This window comes from Anarrhichthys ocellatus, unplaced genomic scaffold (assembly GCF_004355925.1).
Source record: "Anarrhichthys ocellatus isolate YVR2014 unplaced genomic scaffold, GSC_Weel_1.0 scaffold6, whole genome shotgun sequence".
NCBI classification, from domain to species: Eukaryota; Metazoa; Chordata; class Actinopteri; order Perciformes; family Anarhichadidae; genus Anarrhichthys; species Anarrhichthys ocellatus.
Genome location: NW_022280036.1, coordinates 15,228,636 through 15,253,714, shown reverse-complemented (window position 1 = coordinate 15,253,714; position 25,079 = coordinate 15,228,636). Strand labels below are relative to the sequence as shown.

At 43.1% G+C, this 25,079-nt stretch overlaps 2 protein-coding genes across 2 annotated transcripts in view; both read right to left on the bottom strand.

Annotated features, from left to right (window-relative positions):
- leo1 (LEO1 homolog, Paf1/RNA polymerase II complex component) overlaps window positions 1-7,148 on the bottom strand; it is an 8,782-nt gene extending 1,634 nt beyond the window's left edge. Inside the window, exons 1-11 of the mRNA XM_031846350.1 lie at window positions 7,050-7,148; window positions 5,757-5,905; window positions 4,334-4,623; window positions 3,890-4,098; window positions 3,492-3,596; window positions 3,244-3,338; window positions 2,852-3,000; window positions 2,576-2,660; window positions 2,383-2,477; window positions 2,146-2,280; window positions 632-767 (exon numbers count right to left, since the gene is read on the bottom strand). Coding sequence (XP_031702210.1) covers window positions 632-767; window positions 2,146-2,280; window positions 2,383-2,477; window positions 2,576-2,660; window positions 2,852-3,000; window positions 3,244-3,338; window positions 3,492-3,596; window positions 3,890-4,098; window positions 4,334-4,623; window positions 5,757-5,905; window positions 7,050-7,107 — 1,506 coding nt within the window. The 5' untranslated portion in view covers window positions 7,108-7,148. The remainder of the gene's footprint in view (window positions 1-631; window positions 768-2,145; window positions 2,281-2,382; window positions 2,478-2,575; window positions 2,661-2,851; window positions 3,001-3,243; window positions 3,339-3,491; window positions 3,597-3,889; window positions 4,099-4,333; window positions 4,624-5,756; window positions 5,906-7,049) is intronic.
- A 2,918-nt stretch (window positions 7,149-10,066) lies between these two features.
- On the bottom strand, window positions 10,067-24,121 carry tmod2 (tropomodulin 2). The gene is made up of 10 exons (XM_031846351.1): window positions 24,008-24,121; window positions 19,346-19,566; window positions 18,110-18,266; window positions 14,912-15,034; window positions 14,583-14,651; window positions 13,681-13,811; window positions 13,479-13,586; window positions 13,245-13,388; window positions 12,711-12,855; window positions 10,067-12,078 (listed from the first exon to the last, which is right to left on the bottom strand). Exons 2-10 carry the CDS (start codon window positions 19,469-19,471, stop codon window positions 12,047-12,049), a joined length of 1,035 nt encoding a protein of 344 aa, XP_031702211.1. The 5' UTR covers window positions 19,472-19,566; window positions 24,008-24,121; the 3' UTR covers window positions 10,067-12,046.
- Window positions 24,122-25,079: the final 958 nt, after the last annotated feature.

Genomic DNA, 25,079 nt, shown 5'->3' with positions numbered 1-25,079 from the left:
CATAATGAACACTATATTTGGAGAGGTAGGATATATCTTAACAAATTAACAGGTTTGGCTTTGTCAAGCTCACCGCTTCAATTTAGGCTGCAATATTTGTATTAATTATCACATAGCTAAACAGATTGTATATGATAAAGGTATTATGATATTGATATATGATGAGGTTTTCAGCCACAGTTGAAATATACGTTTCAGGTATTTTTCACTTAAATTTGAACCTACGTTAACCATATACTATTGGCACCATCATTCATAATATATTCTGAATATATGTAAAATGTCAGTATGGATCAAGCGGTTCAGTTTCTGCGCATGCTTTCATGTTGGTGCATGCGAGCGTAGCCCCACCGGCTAGCTAGCAGCTGCCGCTCTGCAGATTTGCTGACACTATTTCCATTTCAGTGACCACAGAGTAACCCCATTATGCAAGCACCTCAGGTTATGTCTTCATAATCCTGCAAATATCCCCGCTGTGGGACTAATGAAGGATTATCTTATCTTATGTAAATGTGCATAATGCTCGCCGACAACTGGCCTCATGCCTCCGTCCCTGAGGCAACAACATCATTCTCAAACAGGAATGAGGAAAGACGAGCAGAGCGGCACAGGTGGACGGAGAGCGTGCTACCTTGATCATTTCATTGCGATGCGACTCAGGATCCCGTCCCGCCATGGGAAGGATTCTGATCTTCTGCGTCTTGGAGCAGCGGTCAGCCAGAGACAGGGTCATCTTCCTGTGGGTGGCGCTGTCTGTGGAGTGGGGCCTGGAAATGCAGAGGAAACATAATTTCCGGTTTACGGTGTGTATTTCCCAGTGCTTTTCAAAAACATTAGGGCATTGTCAACCCTGTCTTTGATATTTATAAAAAAGATGTGCGTGTGTAATTTTCAGGAAAAGCTTATTCAACCAAAAAAACGCTACCTTTGAAACGCAAACTGGCAAAAAACACCAACGTATGCTGCCAGACCTGTTTTAGTCCACACTCATTAAACGCACCATGGGGGGTTTATGAGCACTGGTGGCGCTATGGAGCAATGCTTTTTACAAGTGGGCCTTCTATCTTGTGCACATAAAATAACTACGGGCGATGCATATTCCTGCAAATGTGTTCTGATCTTGCACTGATTGAAAGTTGGTGGCAGTTAATGCGCCAACTGCTACGAGCCAGAAAAGGTAACAAACAAGAAGACTGCTAGCAAGAAAACATGGATGTAACCAATATAGGTTCATCAAAAAATAAATAAAATGCTTTTCAAATGTTTTATGAGGAAGGAAATTCATTCAACACATTTGTTTGCTCGATGATGCACACAAAACGTTGTGCTGAGAAATACTGAAACGCAAACCTAAGTGTTTGTTTGATTCATGTCATTGCCCATTTAATATCTCGGTATCACAGGTTTCAGTGGAATCAGCATTATTTTCTGCCTGCATAGACACTGACATTTAATGCTGCCTCAGCTTAGTCCTTTCCAATAAAACTGCTCAATTTTACTCAACAAGAAAGAACTAAAACCCTAAATTATCAGCTCCTTTTTCACATTAGAGATATTTTTGCAACATGTTTGCTAATTGTTTTTTAGCTTAACCTACAACTAACTCATGCTCCGAGACCACTGGAAGCCAATAGAAAGCATGAACATGTTGCAGTGATGCGGATCATTGGCACACTGAGCCTCATTAATTAACTTTGCTGTATACACTGTGTATCAATCCTGCTTGAATGTTTCTGTTCTATTCATTTGCCTCTTGAAAAGAAAAAACGCTGCGTCCTAACAATTTGTACCCTGAGCAGCTTCAGCTCTAATCAAAATCAAATCTGTGCTTTGATGATATTACACAACCAGAACAAATGGTAATGTCCTGCCTGGCAGCGTGGAAGGCTGTTGTGCATGAAAGCAGCTTTGGCCAGTGTCCTACTTGTCCCATGTGGTCTGAGGAGACAGAACATCCAGGTGGACTTGGGGGCCGCTAAGAGGCTTACACACTTCTTATTGGGAGAAACCTGGGCAGCTTGCACGAGGTGATCCGGGACTTACAGCATAGAGTACATATCTGAATGAAACAAGGCTGCTATTGTTGCCGTTTGGAATCAGCAGCAGTCTGTCCCTAATAACAACAATGGCACGTCACTGTGTTACCTGAATGTGAGTTTGGTTTTGAACACGGCCTGTCCCTGCAGTCCAGTGCCCTGTCGGATGAACAGGTGGTTGTGGTCTCCCTGGAGAGGGGCTTTGTAAACATCAAACACTTCATTCCCCAGGTGGAGGGACATGCTGTGTGCCAGGAAAAATACATTTAAAACCACAGAGAGTAAAGCGCACGTCCTGTACACAGTGCGGTAACCCCCCACACACCCTAATCGACATAATACACACCTGCCATCGGACCATTTGACAATGCGCGCGTTGCTCTCCCGCGCCTCATTCCCCTCCTCGTCTTTCTTGGCTCGCCAACGAATGGTATTCTCAACCTGTGAGAGACGAAGAGGAAACTCTGGTCACTCTCTTGATACTCTGGTCCACACAGACAACAACAAACACGCATACACACATGACGTGGACTACACACCTTCAGCTTGAGCCTGGTCCGTCCCTCTTCATCCAGCATCTCTTCATCCTCAAATTCATCCTCATAGTACTGAGGATCAAAGGGTCTAGAAAAGGAAGAAGAAAATCTAAATGAGTATACCCTAAAGTTACGAAAGAGATTTTATGCTCATCAAGTCCTAACAGAGTTAGCTGAACACTGAAAATATTCCTCTCTGCATCCGTTTTCCTTCTTTATCTTTAGAGCTCATCAAGTACGAGATGTGCTTGTGTTGTATACATTGACAATGGTTCTGACCTGGGCTCCACAGACAAGAAGTTGGGCAGCTTGACAAAATAAAGGTCAGATCCCAAGTCTGTGCTGACTTTTGGGATCTCTACTTCGATATGGGTTTCGGGCGCGTGCTCCTCTTCCGCACGCTCCCCCTCCATCCCGTCCTCTGCATCCTGAAAACACACACAGACACACACAAACACACACACACACAACAGAGAGGGAGAAGAAGATAATCGTTCAAAAAGCACTGTATGATTCAGTGACCCAGGATAATAGGGAACAGCTCAGAGAGGCTTAGCGAGAGGCTCTGAGAAAAAGAGATTTGGGAACTCTTATGATAAAAAAAAAGAAAGAAGGATTGGGCACAATTAAAGAGGCTTGAGGATCAGCGGAAGCAAGAGACAGACACATACCAGGGGCTGTCCCGGGGTCGGGGGCTTCTCTGCATCGCTGTCTGAAGAGATGTCGTCGGCCTCTCCAAACAGGTCGTCTGCTGCCGTCTTCTTTACTGTGAACAGTACGGAAGGAGGACTACTTTAAAGTACACGAGAGCGGTTAAAATGACAACGTCTGCTGCAGCTAATAAAATGAACACTCTCTGTTTGAATTGTAGAGAATACGGTGAAGTGACGTGGTCAGGTTTGCTCAAACAGATTCTTACCTTTCTTTGTTCCGACATCGCTGTCTGAATCTGAATCGTATGCGGCTTTCGCTTTGGTTTTCTGTCTGAGGAAATCATCTTCACTGTCACTGCCCTTTGCGGACTCTGAAAAACAAAATCACAACAAGGGGATGAAGAGGAGGAATTTCCACGTGACAGTATGGTGTAAACGTCTTACTTAAATGAAAAAGCATCAGAAAAGTGATGGCAAAAAACGAATCTCCTATTCATCTAAAGAGTGCTGAGATTAACCTCGGACCTCAGGATAACATTTTCACATATGGCCCTAATCATCTTCCACAAAATCCAATGTGTCAGGATTATCACGGCCGGCCGGCTCCTGATCCAGTTCACGGACAACACTCCCCTCCATCTTTTACACCAGACACGAGGAGTACCTGACTTCCTGTTCCTCGGCCCCTCGTCGTCAGAGTTCTCTCTTTCTTCATCAGAGTAATGGCATTTCTCCCCCTCATCCTCCGACTGGTCGCTCTTAGCCCCTCCTTCCCACTTCTCGTCCTCCGACTGGTTCTCCTTGCCAGAGGCTTCTGCATCGGATTGAGGGCTGCCCGGCCCCGACTGCGGAGTCGCAGGATCGCTGTGCACGCTGGATTCAAACAAACGCATTGCAAGAAATATATCAAGAAATTAAAATGTGGTCAACAAAGGAAAGTGCCCCATTAGAACATTACAGGTTAGAACATTTGTTTTATATCTCAGAAATGTCAGCTGGGCCCTGTAGTTCTACGAAACTGGGGAAAATTGTGTATTTGTTGGGGTCCGCTCTCCCATCGAGGCACCTCAGTTTAACAATGAGGGACGTCCAGAGTGTGTTGGCGTACCTTCTGTCCGACCGGACACTGCCCCTCTCAGAGCGAGGGCTCCCTTCTCCAGACATCCCGCTGCCAGCCGGGCTTCCTGCATCCGACCGGCGGCCCGCGTCATCTTCGTCCTCATCCTCGTCCCGATGGCCGCGCTCTGAGCCGCTGTGCTGCTCTGCATCGGAGGGATCGTTGTCCCGCTGCTCCGAGTGCATGCTGGCGTCCGACTGGTTCCCCGACCTTTCCGACTGGTTGTCGCTGCCACTGTGTTGACTGCGTTGCTCGTCCTCGCTGTCGTCTCCAAACAGCTCCTGTTGGGTAGAAGGAAAGGAGAGCAAGTTTGTGAGAGAGGCGGAACCAATGGGCCTCATGCCAGAACCACTCGTACGAACGGTTTCGTTATTAAAGTTGTTTGTACGAGTGATTTAGGAGAACTTTCACGTATTTTGAATTTTCTCTTCCCACAATCTTTAGTTCAGGGACAGTACTACCCTCAGGTGACACGGCATTAACTGCACTCGTTATTTTTTCCCGTTCTTTGGATTATTTGAATGCTGACGCTGGTAAAAATCATAGACTTTCCATTATCGGTCTCCAAACGCAGGACTTCAATATCGGTCATATGGAGCTGGACACGTAGCCTTATAAGGTATTATTGTGGCGTTAATTAGGCTAATTCACAATTCTCATGAACACATAATAAAAATAGCATGAATATAAAAAATTCAAAGCAGTGAGAAAGGCTAAACACCATTGTGTTAGTGAACTTTGAAAATGATTAATTCACTCTTTTTTCAATTAATATTGACTTTTGGACTTTAACAGGTTCTGGAGTTATTGGAAAAGCACGAGTCGGTAACAATCCTGTACGCAGCCACCACTGTAATCTAATTCTACAAATAGTATAACACTAATATAACTAATTAGTGTAGCCGGATCTTTATCAAATAAAGTTTACAACTATTGGGTAAAGCTTATAAGATATGAAAGTATTAACGCTCTGAATTATTACAGCCTATTTATATTTTGTCCCAAGTCCATTTCACACCGCCAGGGTTGCAGCTGAAGGAATGAGGCTCAAATATTGTCACACACGCCATCAGAATACATCTGCAACACATTCATTCTATCGTGCTCTAGATAGGGAAGTGACATTATACATCTGTTAATGTCTGCATTATCAGTCGCAGTTTATTGCCAGCTGACCTTTCTGCATTTGGCAGTTTAAACTATGTTGCTTTTAGTCTGGATAATGACTTTGACTTCTTCGTATTTATGTAATTTTATCTAACGATCCACGTACCGAGCTTTGATTGGTCAGTAGGCGGTGCTTTGATATGAGGTGATCACCTGCTGCGGTGCAGCTTAGGTGTGCAGTACAAGTTACTTTGGCGATCTACCACAAGAAGATTTCTTGATAAAAAGAGTGTCATCAGTCACACACCTTATTGATACTGGGTTTCCCCGCCTCCTGGCCTTCCTCTTCATCTTCATCATTCCGTTCCCTCTCACTGTCGCTGCCGCTCCCCGAGGCGTTGCTGGCAGATCGGGGTCTCTCCGGCTCAGAGTCTGAACCGGAGCCGGAACCAGACTCTGAAACAACAGAGCAGACCATTTTTATTCTGGCACATAGCACAGCTCATCAGTTTACAGCGGGTGCTAGTCTGCATGTCACACTCTACATGGACAGCTCAGTAGACTATAGGCAGATTTCACTCCTGTAATGCAACAACAACATAACGTTATGTGGGCATAACGTTACATTAATCAGGGTCTAAATGGCCAGAGAGTTGGTGGAGGTGGCTCAGATTGTATTTGTGCATTATGTTGACACCACTGCAAAGTACAACCTCATTAGTGAACACACAGTTAAATGAATACGTATCTGACAGACTTTAATGCTGAGCTGTTGTAGTGCAAATTGTACAGTTAAGTAACAACCGAGTGTACATCATTAAACATTAAATATACTGTGATAAAGCATTGTTTCAATGTCGCCCACCACACTTCATACTGTGAATAAGTTACATACTGTTAGAAGCATATTATTAGACTTTCAAATAAACATTTTTACTGAACTGGTGTTGACATGGTATGAGATTTTATTAATTATTTTATTTGGCAGCAGAGAAATGTGACTTATTTAAAGTGATAAACTTAAGGTTATTATAATATGTAAGGTTAATTGACGTTACTGTTAAGGCCCGGTGAATTTCAGTGTAGCGTACTCTCTACTTCAGCTAACGATAACGATATTTGACCGATGTATTCATTTTAAACTGCCAGTTTACTGATGAAATGGACAAAGCTACGAGTTGTGCTGAGCAATACCGTGAACGCTACACATAATAACGAGAACATGTGCTCGAGGAACACTTCGCCGTTAATGATGTTACAGTCTTCGTTAGGTGGAGCGACTTCCAGCTCCGCTAACTATGCTAACTAATAAAGCACAGCTAGCTTGTTAACGCTAGCTGAGGAAAAACAAACAAAAACCACAAAATAACGAGCGTTGAACGGATAATCTTACACCAGTTTCTACCAAAGCGAGCTTTTAGAAAATATTCAGTTAATGCACAACTCATAAGATATATCAGTGTAACGTTCAGGGACCGGGTTTTCTAATCATTATTGCGGCAATGCTAGCTTCTGCTTAGCATCTGAAAAACCCTCGCTACCGCTACTATGCTAACTTCATCCACGACTAAGACGGTCAACGGTTGAGAGACTTCGTTACCTCGCTGGTCATTGTCGCTGTCCCCATCGCTCCCGAACAATTCATCCATGTCCGCCATTTCTTCCAGACTGTAGTAAAACTGTGACCCGCAGGAAATGATCGCCGGGGCTTTACGGAAAGGTTTCGTTTCCGAGTTCAAGACGAGGCGGACATGTTGATGTAGTGAGCGTGGGCGGCCACAAGGGGGCGGTACACACCACGGTAAAGTCAGAGCTCTGGTTGTCTCAACATTAAATCATGGATGTAGGTTATTATACAACAACCATGCATAAAATACTCAAACTTTCATTTTAACCACATTTTTACCATTTACATATATTTTTGTTGTATGCAGTATTACAAAAAAAAAACAACTAAAACATATGCCCCCTAAAGAGGTTAAGTTCTTTCTAATTCCTTTTTATACAAAGTAATAAAGCTGCCAAAAATCCATGCAGCAACTCGGCTTATGAGGCTATTGGAGAGTAGCATGTAATTCATATGCCATTTGTAAAGTATTATAAAGTACATTATGAAGTAGTACATCTCACATCTCATTTGAGAAACAATTTCAGTCATTTGTTGCATTGCTCTATGCTTGTAATCAACTATGTATTGGCACGTGACTGATGAGTGTATCATCAGTAGTAGCAGTGTGATGCTAGATTATGGTTCACAATAGGAATATTATAATCTTATTGTGATGCCGCCGTAGTTCTTTAAATTGTAAACTTTCCATCACAGACAAGACCACAGAGAAGATTTCCAGAGCCAGCCGTTGTGTTATAGCGCTGCTGAGTATTATTTTCCCACTGTTTACAGGGATTGCACCGGAAGTTTCACTTGGCAGAATGGGTTTGACATCATGAGGCTGAGATAACTTACTACTTTTAACACAAAAGGAAGGAAATCTAATACTAGGGCGTCGCTTCGGCTGCTTTGTAATCTGTTTTTATTCATTGGGGCTATGAATGGCTCATTAGACGTCTTCAAATCCACCATCACTTCTTATACAAACAGAGATCTGTCTGCATTTTCTAATAATTCGACTTATTTAGCCAAACAGCTGCATAGGTTCAGGCTTAGATCAAACACACGCTCACAGATGTTACCTACTTCTTCTTGTTTTCAGTCAGGGCACCATCACTGCTGATAACACCTGATAACATCTCAGCTCTCACCTTGAGGGGCTTCAGCAATGAAATCAGATAGAAGCTGCTGATTTTTTATTTCTGTCTAACCTAAAATGAGTTGGTGAATTCAGTTTGCTTTCCTCTTAAATAAACATATTACCAGTGGCATAGTAGTTTATTCAATGCCGTTTGTGAATACAGTACAATACGTGTGCCCTTCCCGTTCTCTCCTCTCCCTTGTAATCTGTGAGCCTTTGTTTACCAAGAGCACGAGGTCATGATAGAGAGGGACTGCTGAGAGCTTTGTTCAGGGCTGACTCACCACAGAGCAAATCATTCTGATGGGAAATCAACAGGTGAACATACCTGTTCAAGAACAGAGCCCCTGTGTGTGAAAGCTGGCAGAGGAAGAGAGGGAGGGGGAGGGCAGAAGGGGGCAGCGCTTGGTGGGGGACAAAAGAGACACTGATTTAAAGTGTTCTCACATGAATATGTCAGCACAAACAGTTTTGGACACAAAGACACAAGTTGATATCTGGAACTGTACAGCGTGTCTAGTGTCTGTTTTTTCCCAGTACATGTGGGGGCAACTGGAGTCTCTGGAGTTGGAGTCCGTCCAGTCCAGTGATGTTTAAGCCTCGTCAGTATCATTGCCTGAGCTACACCTAATCTGACCAGCAGCTGCGATAATATCACATCTCATCCGACTGCCCATGCCAAGGAGAATATCATCCACTTCATACTCAGTTACTGATACTTGACATTTTAAGTCATTATGAGCTGGTTCCTTGTTGTTTGAGGATAAGCAGTGACCATTAAGACCCATTAATAAGGCTTCTCTTTTACGTCAAACTAAACATGGCATCCTATTTATGGCAGTGCTCTCTGGACATCAACCTCCAATAAAGACATGGACTAGAAGCTGTTGGTTATAGTCTATTCTTTTTCCAAATGCGGAGGAGCAGTGCCTATTAATAGTCATGGTCTGAGGGAACAGTTGTACTGTACTTACATAAGCACACAACTGTATATTTCACTGTGAGATTCTGTTTTCTTTTTTTTTTTGTTCCTTCTGGTGCGATTAACAGACACGACTGAAACCTGCTGCTCCTCGTCCTTCTCTGTTCTCACAGAGTGGAAACACTGGAGTCATTCACTGCAGCCACAGTCCACTGCCAGCAGTGCCGAGTTTCTCTCTGACAGCAGCTCAACCGCACAGGAAACCCAGAGAGGGATGGAGTCATGCACATGACATCATCTCTCCAGCATGTGCAAACAATCTGAAAAACTGGATCCGATTAAAGGGTGCATACGTACACCACCTCGAGTACCTCCCAAACCAAACACATCGTGTATTTGAACTTGAGATTTGGCCACAACCAGCTTTAGATCTTCAGCGGTCACTCACTCGCGCGCACACACACACACACACACACACACACATTTCACTCAAGCTAGCGTCTGTTGGTCAGACGACCTGCTAAACTAATGGCATTCCCGTGAGCCTCGGCTCTACTGCGTTTACTGCTGATTTGAAAACCTTTCTATCTAAATACACAAGAGATCTACAAAATAGTGGCGCTTGAAGTTCCATTGTTGGAGAGAAAGAGCAGTTCGACATAAAACTCAAGGTTCACTTCCTTGAACTACTTGTGGATCTTTAACAAACATTTTAAAGCTTTGATCAGCGAATGGAGTCAACAGTCAACTGAGGAAACTCCATCTGCTGATGAAACTCACAAGTTGAAATCTACGGACATTTTCCAAAAGTGGACCTTTTGCAGAGTTTTTTTAAAATTTAGCTTTATTTATTGTAGATTATAAGATATTCATGAAAATTTAAACAGGATGATAATATATGCCGTGTTAACACAAATACATTAAAGAAATGCACAAAAGGGCAGATAGAGTATGTAAAAACATTTATTGAGGATATCGTATATTCAGCAGTGCGTTTCACCAGTCTTGTGGTTTTATAATAGTACATATTCCTTATTTTAAGTCTAAACCTGGGTTTTGAGTTAAAGTAAAAAACAAAAAAACATCGCAGTTTTGTAGAAACTTAAGTGTGTGCTCACTTTGTATTTTGAGATGGCATTTTACAATTAAAACACACATTATGAATCACAGAATATTCGTATCACGCCCAGGCAAAGACGCAGTTTTCCACTTTAGCTGACTGTCCACCGGCAAAGCACAGGAATGTGAAAACAAAAAGGTCCAAGAAGAAATACGAGCAGACATGACCGCGGACGAAGTACACAGATATAAAAACCCAACGTGCTGAACTCAGCCGTACAATTCTTGTCCGAGGAATGCGAGGCCGTTTGGATGAAAGAACTATTTTTGGTCAATAGAAACACGATGTTCACGAGTGACATTGATACCAGCATATTGTTCCTATTACACATAAAACTCCACATACAAGTTTCAAGTAATCCTGAATTAGTCCTGTTAAACCCATCTCAAGCAGGTCAGTGTACCTCAGGAAGTTCAGTGTGAGGCACGCAGAGCATGTTGTTATCTGTTACATAATGAATGACATGCTACTGCTGAGATGCTGCTGAGCGACAGTGTGACCAAGGGTGTGAGAGGTGAAATTTAAGAAGACTTTCTATCCGGGAGATGCAGTTCATAAAAACATTTCACAAAGTAGTCGCAAACCTGGGAGGTAAAACAGAGAAAGTGTTTGCCGATCTCAGTGAACTGCTTGCTGATCATTGTGCTATAAATGGCAAATAACACAAAGTGTAATGGCATGATGTGATCTAAAAAGATTCTTGATCGTTGCTGCTTTGTATACTGCGAGGAAATGACTGAAGCTGACAAAGCCAAAAACCCGAACCGCTCACCATTCCGTTACATATCGACACTCTAAGCACTGCTTGTGTTAGTCTTTGGCATGGTGAAGCATCAGAGGAACCCTGTGTGTTGAGCAGACGTTAATATCCTCTTACTTTTAAAGTACAATCCCAAATTTACTTGCCCCAAAATATCCAGACCCAGTTATAACTTCCTGTTAAGGGAAAAAAAGTGATAAGAATAACCACCATCAGAATTTGAACCGTATGAAAACAAGATGTTAGATTAGATTAAACGGGTTTAGATATATAAAACACTATGCACTGCTGCGTACAGTATTCGTTTCACATAAGAGGGTGAGCCAGCATCTGACTTGAGGCAAACACAAACTTAACCGTTAAAACACACACAAGTCAAGCCAGCTTTACAAGGCCACCCCAGTAAATGGTGATCTGATCACATGGCGCCTCATGTTTCCTGATGACCGTCAGCATTCTGCCAGTAAGCTGTGGTTCTAACAGACCGGTCTGACTTTGCTTCCCGTCACTTCCCGATGCCGACGTCAACATCGACTTCAGAGCCGTCTCTAACGATCTGATGTCAAATTCTGCTAGTTCGTGATACAGGTGTTCCTCTGGGAGCTTAGGCCTCAAACTACCACTGTATACAGGGCTCCCTCAATGTTAGTTATTGTTTACACTGAGCTGTTATTGTTGTGTCTGTTACTTGGTAATGTGCATGTTTATTCCACATGATTATAGCGTAGTAGAAAAGAAAAGTGAAAAGTCTGGACAGATCACATAAAGGCTCAAAAAAACAAGATGACTAAAAGCTAATCCAATTTACACCTTCAATAACAATATAATAATAAACATAAGTATGAACATGTAAATGGGGGAGGGCAATTCCAGTTATTTCCCTTCTTCTCAGATGCATGTTCCGGGTTGAGCGCGCCTTGCCCCACAGTTTGGCACAAGACTTAAGTTTCCACACAGTGAGATGAGACCAGGGCATCGCTGGAGAGTATTCCACATGGTGAGATGAAACAAGAGGATTGGGTGGGAGGCAGGTGGGGCTCCGTCCCTACAGGTCCGCTTCCACTCGCCTTTTGCGGACTGAAGAGGAAAAGTACAATGCAAAAATGGCAAAATGCATGATTTGTCTTTTTTCACAAAATCAGTTGATTGACAGAGTAAAGAACGTACGAACGAACAACTGCAAACATGCTACACAGCCTACACAGGCCTGTTAGTTTATCGGGGAAACACCAAGTGACTCCTCACGAGCTCAGCGGTCACAGTTTTAGACCCATTTGTGTCAGTGTGTCAGCGTGTGCAGAAAAACAGGAAGTGAGATGTCGTCACTCTCAAAGCTGCGTGATCACACCGTGTCAATGTCCGTACTGTTAATTCATTCAAACACTTCGATGCACTGGCACACTTAAGAGTCACACCCATGCACCAGACCTGTGCTACCTCGACTCTGACAGGACGGGGAACTAAAAGAGAGCAGAGGGTCGTCACTGTGGACGGACGTGGAAAAAACAACAACATTGTAGAGACAGATGAAAGGCAGACATGTTGGAATTGTTATGACTCATTCTTCCAAAGAGAGAGAGAGATATACCGGGGAGAAGATAACGTAATGGGCAACGAGTCACCCAGTTTTTGCAAGTTTGAACAAATCTCAAATGAGTGTGTGTGTGTGTGTGTGTGTGTGTCTGTCTGTCTGTCTGTGTGTGTCATACCCAGGTCGTTGTTCTTGGTGATAGCTGCGCCAGCTCTGGAGCGAGGTCCTTGCTGGGTGAAGTGGTAGCCAAACTTCACTATGCTGTTGTTGTCTTCCAACATTTTAGCAATCTCCATCTCTACGGTAGTACCCAGCTGCTGCCTCTGAAACAAACACACACACACACACACACTTATCAGAACTTCACTTTGGTTTAAAGACTATAACAGTAAGTCAGTACCAAGAGTTGTACCACAGGGAAATGGTTTAACGTCTTTCCCACTACTGGAAACACTCAACCCGTGTTTTATTCAGGCAGAGGTTCGTGTCGGTTGGCATTTTCTCCAAATGCACAACAATAACATTTTCTACTACTTTAGCCTCCATTTTTTTCAAAAGAGTGCAAAGACTTCTTTAGTCACAAGTTCTACACTGACCCTGGATGAAAAATAATAATAATAATAATAATACAAAAGATACTTTATCATCATAATCTTTAATTCCACGGGGATTTAGTGAACTTTATGAATATCTGTATAAGAGCAGCTGGTACCTGGTTGTCTATCTTGATCTCTGTGAGGGTGTCATTGTCTCGCAACGCATCAACCAAAGCCTGCACCCCTGTCCCGGTGATGAAGTTGGACTCCAAGTTCAAACTTTGCAACGTCTTGTTCTCTCGTAGCATTTCACTGAACACCTGAGAGGAGGAAATAAAGCAAGGACGTAAATACGGAGTTGTCAGGTGTCAACAAAGCCAAATAAAAGCCCACAAGCCACTCCCTCTCACCACAGCAATCGGGTCGTTACTCCGTGTTGCTGCCAGGCTGAACTTCTTGACGTGCGTGTTCTTCTCCATGGCTTTAGCGAAGTCCTTCAGCGTGGGAATTGGAACGTTCTGGAAAACCACCAAAAGACACGCCGTCATCAGTCCAGGAATAGACGAGCATATGCACACCCTGAGGCTCTGAAAAGCTTGTGTTTCTGTGTACCTTGATGTTGTTGAGGTTGACCTCTGTTAGGGAGCCGTCATTGCTTTTTATCCGCTGCAGAGTTTCTTCTACATTGGTGGGATTGGGAGGCTCATCAAACACTGGGTTCATCTTCTCCCCTTTGACCACATCTGGAAGAGACACACAGGCAGAGGTAGAGATACTGATCCAGACCCAGAGTTATTTTCCTTCCTCCGCTCATGTCAATGAGCACGAGAACGAGGCTGGACCAAGTGCAGGGAGGCGGGGTTCAAGGAAACGCTCGAGCATCTGGGTAATTAAAGTCAAATTTTCTTTTGCTTCGGGCACCACAGAGCTACTTTCATAGGAATGAACAGGGAGCCGCCTCCAAAGCTGTATCCAGTCACATCAACTAAACCGCCTTAAGGCAGGTTGCTGACTCGCTGAGGAGAAGATTAGCAGTAACGACTAAAACGAGCAGTGGAGTAGTAACTTTAAGAAGCATAGAGAGCAAATTAATACAATTTAAAATCGTAAGTTAATGCTTCATCCATATGCTTTTGTCAGAGCGCAAGAATAGCACTTTGCTATGTTCTGTAGCTAGTGTAGCATTAAAGCATGGTGGAAGCAAGCTAGCTAACTAGTCAGCTGTCTGCTAGTTAGTTAGCCAGGTAGCTTTGTCCACCATGCTTAAATGCTGCAACGGTAACAGAAATTGATCAGAACAGTTGGCTGGTGGCCAACAGCAGCTTTGTGTCCAACAGTCCTTCTCCGGAGCTGGGTCTCTTTTTTTCGGCGAGCTGCGACACTTTACGGCCCCACTGACGTATGTTACCACCATGACAATAAACAACAATTGTCATTTTTTTGTACTAGTCAAATGACCACAGAAAACAGTTAAATTTTCTATTTCTATGGTCAACTTCTCCGATTGTACTTACTGTTGTAACCGTCTTTAGAAGCATCGTATGTCTGGCTACTGGTGACCAGCGTGTGAACACCTAGGATCGCTGCAAAACAAAAGCAGACCATCAGCAGCTGTGGTGAGGAGTCAGTGTGAACGCATGCGTTCTTCAGGGATCAGTGAATGAGAGGTAACCAAATCTAGACGCCATAGCAGACCGGTTGTTTTGCTCAGTAAGCCCGTTCATGAAAGGAGCTTGTGTTTAACTGTCGCAGCAGACTGTTCTGTTTCTACTGCAACATCTTCCTTTTAAGCCTTTAAACAACGACTTCTTAGCTTTCTCAAAAGGTGTTTATTCAATCTTACCTGCTAGATCACACAGCTCCGTATCTGTGGCGCTGGATAGGGCCTCCTCTAGTTCTGGATCGAGGGTTGTGACTTCTTCCTGGCGTGTTTCTATCGGTCTCTGCTTCGGAATAAATGCTTTACCTACGGAGAGAGAAGGAATGGAGAATTTCTTTACTCAAAGAAGATCATTCAGCCTCCATAAAAATAGGGCAGGCAATAAATTACTTGAACACAGACAGAAGAAACGGGTGCATGGGTGAAGGATTTATGAGACGTTACACAACCTCCAATTTCTATAAAAACGTCCAACTGTTACTAGTCTGTTATTGTGACTTGTAAATGGAAACAGTCCCAGGTAAAGCAACTCTGTGTGTGTGTGTGTACACATGCATGTGTGTAAGTCAAGTCGCAACAAGTCCAGGCCTCCTGTTATTTTACACAGCATTCCCCAAACATCAGCATTTCAGAGCAGCCATGACAGCCTGACAACTTTGGTATTGCCATAGTAACAGAGGGAAGAGACGGAAAGAATGAAGGAAGTTATGGAACAATGAGTGGAGTCTAATCTAAACACTTGCACTTGACGGAAAGACCAGTCCAGTGGGTGCCAGTCGCTTCTATGCGTCTGTCTCCTTAAACAAAAACACCCCGAGAACCCCCCCCCCTCCCTCCCTCCCTCCTTTTAAGCCAGTCAAATTGTTCAAACGGGTCCAGAGTGGGGGGGGCTCTGGCACTTCCTGAAAGCCAGTAAACAGTAAAATACAGTCATCAGACAGCATCCTGTGCCAGTCCCTCCGGAACGACATTTAGCCCGTCAGAGGCCCAAAAAACATACAGAGCCAAAAGACCGACGGCCCCAAAGTCTTCATCTGTAGGATTCCTTAAGAGCGTATATCATGAACTGAATGAGGGGAGCACATTGGGGCTCATGTTGTACTATTACGGTTATAGGCATGTTGATAACAGTGTCTGCCTGTAACTGGAGTACAGAGATTCTTTACAGTCAAGGGAGATTTACTCATTCATACAAGCAATGCCTTAAGCGTATATATCATGGCTGCCATTTGGCTGAAGAGTCACCACAGTACTGCTATGAATGCAAAAGCAGTACTGTGAAGTTTTTTTGTTTACAAAAGATAACAGCACAAAATGAGAGGTAAGCATCCCTCATTGCACAAAAAAGCTGTTTACATACAACTACAGCAAGTGAGATGGGTCAGCTGAACCCAGACGCTGGTCTCTAAACTCTCATTGGTGTTTACAGTTAACGGTTTCGTTTTATCTTCCAAATAAGTTTTGCTAACCTGTGGCTTTGTTGACCGCATTTAGAAATTAGTTAAAAATGTCAAAAATATGATGTAATCAACCGGAGTAATCCTTAAAATTTGAACTATTATAACACTTGAGCAGTAAATCTGCAGTAACTGATTGATTGCCTTTGCTGTACCCGTTCTGTTACACACGGCTACGAATGCCAACAACAACAACCTCAACAGACACAAGGTTCATCAGACTTGAACAGAAGCATGCTGTAAATGCTCCAACTAGTATAACAAGTAAGAATTATTACACATGACGAGTAAAGTCAACTGTGCCAGTTAAAACACAATTTGTATGTCTTCCTTCAACCGGCATCCAGCCAGAACCTCCTAATGTGAATAATGTTCCCAAACCTCTAAGGACATTAAGGATTGAACAATGGATTATAGAATACAATAAGAGAAACTGACCCAATATAATAACTTTCAAGTGGTTAAAAGGCTGCAATGGTTGCCATGGCATTCAAGCAGGCCGGTTTCCTCTGAAATGTGTTATTGAAAACACACACACACACACACTATTTATCAGCAGGGGGTTGAGTTTAACAAGGGGAAGAGAATCAGCTACATTCCACAAAACCACCACAATGATTTGAGTTTTCCATGTTGTCATAGGGCGTGCACACACTCATGCATGTGCACACACACACACACACACACACACACACACACACACACACACACACACACACACACACACACACACACACACACACTATAATTCCTAACAGGCCAGGGGGAAGATGTCAGCTCCATGTTTCCTCTCCAGTGAGGGAGTAACTTTCAGATCTCTTGAGATCCAACAAAAGAAATTCCTCTGGACAATAGTTTAAACCAAGTAATGTTTCTATTTCTCACTTTGTTTGTGTGTCACGCTGTCACTTAAAGCAGCTTCCTTTGTCTCTCTTCTAGAAAGTGACTAAGGTTACCACAAGTATGTCTTACAACTTGTTTGAGGACAACTGGTTTCTCTCGAGATGATCGGGTTATTTCGTTGACAGCGACCCCATCCGGATGAGCAGTGGGTGATTATTTCACCTTTCTGTGAGTCCTGCCACATGACATCTACTGAGTTGTGACAAAAGACTTTCATTCTCCTCTAGGTAGACTACTGGCAGATATCGCAGACTGTTGTAATGGTGAAGCATCCCACATCCAAGGCCTTGGTTATTTTTACAACTTCAATTGCTAAAAGAAAGCCTGACTATATAACTGTGAGTATCACATACAACTGCTGTTATAGAAAAGGTTAGTTATGTGGCATTAGGACATTTTTTCTATAGCTACGGGCATGAGACAAAGTTGCACAGCTGGACTCACAGTATGCACCTCTGCACGCATCCCTGCCATTCAAATAAGGCCTTCGGCTCTGGTTTGCTTAGTTTTGTCCGAGGAAAACGTGAGCCTGAGCACAAGTCGAGGTTTACTAACGTCTAGTCTGCAAACTGAACTGGACTAATCAATAAACAGAGGGACTCATTCCTTTGACACTCCCTGCCTCCAGTCTCCTGGTACAAACACACCTCCCCCACACTGCTGTATGTTGCATAAGAGCAGACATGCATTAATAACACCAGGCTAAGATAGCAGAACAGTAATTACCGCTGTGTTCATCCTGCTGATGCAGGCACAAACAGACAGCTCATCCCACGAGGAACACGTCACTAACAGGCGACAGCGCAGCACTAATGATGCTCCTAATGAGAGGTAGGCGTGATGCACTACGTTACACTGTAAAGACACGCCCTTGCTGAGGGGAAACACTCAACGTTGTCTCCATTGATTTGTACCTGACCTATCGGGATTGAGGTTAATTTAAAGTACTTTAACTGGACTTTCTCCGTTTGAATTTTCAGTCATGAGGAGGTTTTAAAACAGTAAATACTCAAACACACACCTTTTCTCTCCCCAGTGAAGGACAGTATATCGTCTCTGTCCTTGTAATCCATGGCTTCCTTCTCCAGGTACTTCAGAAGGCCATCCCTGTTAAATGACCCGGTAGCTCCCTTAGCCGTCTGGTCCTTCTGACGTAAGCCCGCTGGGAGAAGAGCATTCTGAGGAGAGGAGACGAGGAGACACTTTAGACCTAGACGACTTCAATACACTCACTATAGACGTGGATAAAGGGTATATGCTGAAATGATGGGGTTATTTTAAGCTGTTAAAACACCTGTATGCCTTCTATATGATGAACTAAATATACATTCATCCAATTACTTGAACATTTCTAAAAACAGCGTCATGCATCAATAAATGCATGCTGCCCAATCCGGACCCATGTCAGTATCTCTTTGAAGGTAAATGTACCAAATGCCAGTTTCCTCCGCATCCACAGGTCAGTGTGGTAGTTGGCATCGACGACAGATTTAGGAGTTTTGTGGGAAATAGACATGAATTACGAGTTCCTCAAAACAGGAAGTAAACATACTATGAACTTGTTGAACTCGATGCATGTGAACCAGAACCACGCGGCTTCAAACACCTCCGCCCACCACAAAACTGCAACAAACTGTGGACCATTTGTTGTAGGTGAGTCAAAACTTGAGGGACGTGAACAAAAGGCGGAAAAACTTGTCTAGCCAGCCTGTGTTTGGTCTAAACTAAATGCAGTGCCAAATTCTACTTTGTCTATTTAATGACATGAGACCCAAAGATGAATGTTTCCTGTGGGCCCCGAGTGGGGTGATTTATCTCACTCGGTTTCGATGGAATTTAAATAAAACGCCCAGGCACCCGGGAGGGATTTCATTATACTCTCCCGAGCTCTACTCCCAAATAAACACACAAACACTTGGCAGCCTGCTGACAGAGACTCCCCCTTTAAACTGTGTTCCCAGCCATGGAGGCTGCTGGGCTGGAAGGTGTTGTTGGAGGGTGCAAAGGACAAATCCACCCTTGGATTTTAATGTGTGATGTTCAACATATCCCATGAAATTAAGTTATGATTGTGTGGAACAATAAATATTTTTTTGTGAAAACTGAAGCATGTCTAAGATAGTAGCTGTGTCCCGTATTTGAGAAAATTAATTATAGCTGCAAAGATTGTATTTGAGTGGATGAAATACTGTTTTTATGTCCTTCTCCCTCCCACTAAAGAGCCCTGGAGCTCCTCCAACCCTCACTGAGTCCTGACCTCAGGGTCCATCTCTTCCAGTGCCGTCTCCAGCTGTTTGAGCTCCTCCGCCGACAGTTTGTTGAGGATTTCATCTTCGTCGAGGTCCTTGTACTTCTCCAGGTCCTTCTTGAATGACAACGCCATGGTGCCAGCTATGGCTTGCTAAGCAACACTGAACAGCAGACCGCAGCCACAACGTTCCCTCTCCAGCTCACTGCTCCAGACCAGGGAGAGGCTTCCTGAGGACCAACACAAGGAAAACATTCATGATGACGGGGCGTGGGATGCATTTCAATGTACCTGACTAAATCAATGCAATAGCAATATAAGTAATGGCAATATATCGAAATTGAAATATACATTGTTTATCTTATCACTGGGAAACAATAGTTGATCACAGCTGGGCTGGATAAGGAGGCCTTGCGATGATGCAACACACAATAAGAACTTTCTCAGGCTCATACAAATCACCTGACCACTCCCATGAGGATCACCAACTACTCTTTTCAACATCCTAAATTTGGAAAACACTTACAACTTAAAAGAAGAAACACAAGAAGCTCATTCTCCTGGATATGAAAATGCATGTTTGCATTTTCCTTCTAGGGACTAAGGGCCAGAAAATAAAGGGAAATTGCAACAGTAGCAAGAAAACACTGGAGTAAACTGTAAGTAGATGCACCCCAGTGAAGATTAAATAAAGCTCAGATAAGTGAATGAGTGAGGGAGTGAGTGTGTACCCTGTCAAACAAAACGAAGAGCCTTCTCTTCCCTCTCCCACGCTACGGACGACCACTTAATGACCTGATTTCCAGATTCCCTGCAGGACTCCACAGATGGCCTCAGTCCTAATCGCTCACACACACAGACACTGTAAACACACTCAAACTTAAGACTCTACTTTCTTCAAACGACTTGCTCACGCTACAATAACAAAACATAAACGTTCGTGCAAATACAGACAATACTGGTACAACAATTAGTAACTTGCAGGAACATTGCACCAGTCTCACTGATTCATGTCAACTGTGAAATACAGCACCATCTCTGAACTCATTACAGCAGGGAGAAAGAACTTGTGCTTTAACTCTGGTTTAGCCGAGGATTCTTTAAACTTTTACGGCCATTTCCCCGGAGCTGCCTGAGTGATTTCTCCAGTTTAGAGGGATTCCCTCAGAGTCCGACACTCTCCGTCTCTTTCTCCCACTGTTCAGTTCTCCACAATCCAGGCTCTGTGCTGGACTAATTCTTCCCATCACCTCCTCCATTACACCACTACAACTACTCACATTTATTTCTGATTATTATAATAGTCATAGCAGGGACATTTGCCAGCCTGAGAGCCAGCAGACGAAGCAGGGCCCAAATGTCAGCACTGATGTCTTTAATAAAAAGCGTATGACTGTAACGAGCAACAAAAATAATCGCCCCAACGCTCCGCTGGGCATAGTTAAATCCGAACCTGGAAAACAGAGTCAGTACAGTAATAATGACTAGTGCACAGCTCCTGCAGGGTATTATTATCACACCTTACTGGGAGGAAGGTGATCAGCCATTCAAGCTGCAACAAAGCTAAGCCAATGTGTTAGTGAAACAATATAAATGGATATTAAAATCTGGCCCAGACAAAAAATCGCAGGACGTCTGGTCATTATAAGCCTTTGCTCAGATGTTTCTGGAAAGAGGAGTTTTGGTCATCTTTCATAATAAACACTGAGACATCCTGGGGCACGAAAAACGCATAAAGGCTTTACTGCGATTATGTGAAAGTGAAGACTTTGATGTATTCTGCCAAAAAAGCCGCCACATCCAGGTCCAACGCCATTTATTTCCCTCCACACCAGTCAAATATTTGCTGAGGAGGGAGAACGTATGAAAAGATGATCTGGAAAAAGCGGAGACGTAAGCCGAGGATAAATAAGTGTTAAGTCACACACGCACACACACACACACAAACACACATAATGCTCTTATGACAAGATCAGCTTAGAATAACACAATTTACCATATGACCCCTCTTCTTCTTCTTAAAAACTATTTCCACTTCACGGACATGTAATTCAACACATTTAAAACAACAGCCACTGATTACAGTGAGGTCCGGTACTTTTTTTTGGGGGCGTGTGGACAGAAGAGTAATGGAGCATGCGGACAGGGATAATGAGGGCAATGGGGAGTAGAGACACAGAGGATCCATTAGTCCAATCTGATTGATTCCTTTCTCCCTCTCCTCTCTTCTAATCCTTCAAGACAACAACAGGTGGCTGGGAGCCAATAATACACGCACCTTCCTCACACTGACCAGTGCAATCATGCTACTTTTGAACATAAACATATTACTGAGGACTGCACAAAGGACAAAGCCACAAATATCATGATTTAAGTTCACCTGACAGGCTAGATGTTTAGTGGTCAAGTTCAAGTGATGAATACCTGGCAGATTTGAGCAAGACCAAAAGATGTATGGTCACATTAAAAAGGTTAAACCAAGCCTTTGCAGAAAAAAAATAATAATATATATATATCCACTGTATGTGTGCATGAAAGACCAAAAGACGCTGTGAGTAGGGCTAACAATCTGTTTCTCCTGGTTTCTTTCATGGGCAAAATACTGACCACGTTCTTTTAGGTATCAAGAAATAGAAAAGGGGAAAGTGAAATGTAAAACATCCGTTTCCATCTCTTTCACCTCCACCACCCAAAAAAACAACATGTTTTTAAGTGAAATGTTTGAAGTGAAATGTTCAGCGTGCGAAACAATATCAGACGTCATCTCAGATATCTCAAACTTATATCATATAACCGGTAGCATCTTTAAAAAAAACAAAAACACACTCCGTCAAGTATAACTGTTGAAATCAATATCCAGGTCACTGTTTTAGATCTAAGGGGCTGAAGCTGGAGGAAAAGTAAAACTTGCAGCTCGGAGATGACCATGAAGCACTGACTGGTTATTACATTATTATAGAGCCTCGCCCCATCAACACATAGAAAGACTATAGTTAGAATGACCCAGCTCTGCAACTCATGGGACAAGAGTGTGCACTTCCTCCCACCTACTCTCTACAGTCTTATTCTGTCTCTCCCCCCTGTAGTTACTCAGTTTTCCTTTATCCGTTTTATCTTACGCCTCCTAAGGTGCTTGGAAGTGTCAGAAATGATAGAAAACAGATGGAAGGAGAGAGAGAGCGAGAGAGAGAGAGAGAGAGAGAGAGAGAGAGAGAGAGAGAGAGAGAGACAGCAACAGAGGGTCTGATATACAGACCTGGCAAGGGCCATACAGGAAGTGGTGTGTTTCTCAAACAACCACACATGATTTCTATGCTCCCCCCGTTTTCACCTTTCAGACACACTGATTAAACTGATTTCAAGTTATGCCTTTCAGGTGAAAAGTTATGCCTTTTCACCTCAACATGACGCAGGTTCAGGAAAGGTTGCCATTTCCACCCCTTTAAAACAAAAAACAACTAATGACAGTTGCTATTCTCTGCTGTGGCTGCATTACACCAAGGGTGAAACCAGGCACTCACGGCCAGGTTTCACTCCCCAGTGAAAAGTATGCAGGTCCAAGGAATGCTAGCCAAGGAGTCTGTTTATCTGCAATACGGCACACTGCAGAGGGTGGTACGGTAGGCGGTATCACCAAAAATGCCATGTCAGCAGCAGTCACCATGACATTCCACTCAGTTACCTGCTGCACACCTTCAGGATGGTCCCCTGTCTTCAGGCTTTGAGGGTAAACCCCTCTTCCCTAAGCAGACTTGGACCACACCCTTTATTCACCATTGAGCCCTGCGGGCAAAACTAGCTTTGCGAACACACCCCCCCACACACACACACACACACACACACACACACACACACACACACACACATATATATATATAAACCCTCACGTTAGCTATTGAACAAGGAGTAGACTTAACGATCTTACACCTATCAAACAAGTAGATGTGCTGCTGAAGCCACAGCCTTTCCCTAGCTAACCCTACACACTCGGGTGAGTCATCACACCAAAGGTATGTCCTAACAACACTGAAGCTATTTTCTTAGCAGACAATCAAGGTATTGATGCCCCGTCTGTAAAATGCATTGTCAGGCTCACAGGGAGGGGCAGCTGAGATTAAATGCGCCCTATTTTGTGACAATAAATACACAACAATAAAACAACTATGAACCAAACAGATACCAGAATTATTAGAGGATACTTAGTACTGCCATACAATGACATATCACACACTATAATATTCTACACCGTAGATCAATACGGTTATGTTCCTTTGGTGGTGATTTAGCTGCACATATCTTATAATAGTATGACCCATCTCTCGTTCGCTAACTCGCTCCTGACATGTTTATGATTATCACGCTGACAGTAAACACGTTGATCGTGACTTAGAAGAAAAGGTACCACACATTAGCTGAGGAAGAGTTAAAGCCAGACCAAGCGCTTCATGAGACACTCACTTACTCACTTTGGTAACTTAGCCAGCGTTACATTTGTCTGATGCAGCAACACAACGATAACAAGTAGGTTAACAGTTAGCAGCTAACAGCTAGCAGTGGACTCAAGTTGCTAGCCGTTTAACGTTAGCTAAACCACCATGTAAAACACTACGGATAGAAAGTTTCCTGAGTTTACATACTAATTCTCAACCCCCTAACTACATATATCCTTACCTGTTAATGGGACCTAACTAAAAGTCCCCAAATAATGCGAGTCTTCACAATGAACGCGATGCCGTCAGAGCTTGATTTCTCACTTACTCTGCCCAAGGGCGGCAACACAGGAAGAGAGAGCCAGAGCATTCTGTGAGTGACGTGTGATGGAACCAATAGACAGAGAGTCTGCCACACATAAGCCAATGGTGTATATTAGCCCGCCCTTTTATCTCGACGAACCAATCAGATAAGAGACAGTAAAATAAAATAGAATAAAATACAATAAAATACAATAAAATACAATCAAATAAAATGGCCATTGCCATCTGCACAACATAGGACACCATCTATAGACTCCACACACGCACACATATATATATCCCAACAGAGCAATACTCCCTCTTTCAGGATGAAAAAGGATAAGAATATATAAGAAATATAACTATATTAATTAAAAATGAAGTGATTAAGCACAAACATAAGTATTGCTACTTTAAGTGTAATACGTTGAGGTATTTCAGGCAAAATGTAAGTGTTTGAAGTGACGTCTGGTGATCAACTTTCAGGTTCCGCAAAGCCGACTACAAAATATCACAGAGACCTGGAAAGACAGACTACATACATATACACATACATGTGAAATTCAATAGCATCCTACTCAGCTAAATGGGTTAAAATGTACTGAGAGAAAGACGTCATAACAGCCATTTTAAACCAGTGCTACACCAGAGATGAATGTACAGTAGATATCTGTGCGTGCGTCAATACATATTAGCTAAAGGTAAAGACAGAGTTTACTGCAGGGTGGTGGAGCCCTTGGCAGTCAGCATCGTTTATCTTCTGTAGTGTCAGAAATGATCTTCTGATAGACATAGTCAACCTCTTCTACCTCCTTCAGAGGGTAGTGTGGCTCCATGTGAAAACAATTACGAATATGTCTATATATAGTGTTTCAAACACTTTTTGAAACACATATATTATACATGTATATTGCATGTTATAATGCATGTTCAACTTCCTTTTTGTGTTTCAAAAAATTGTCTGGGTGACTTGTGATTAAACGACACCATCTGGTGGTTGATAATGTTAG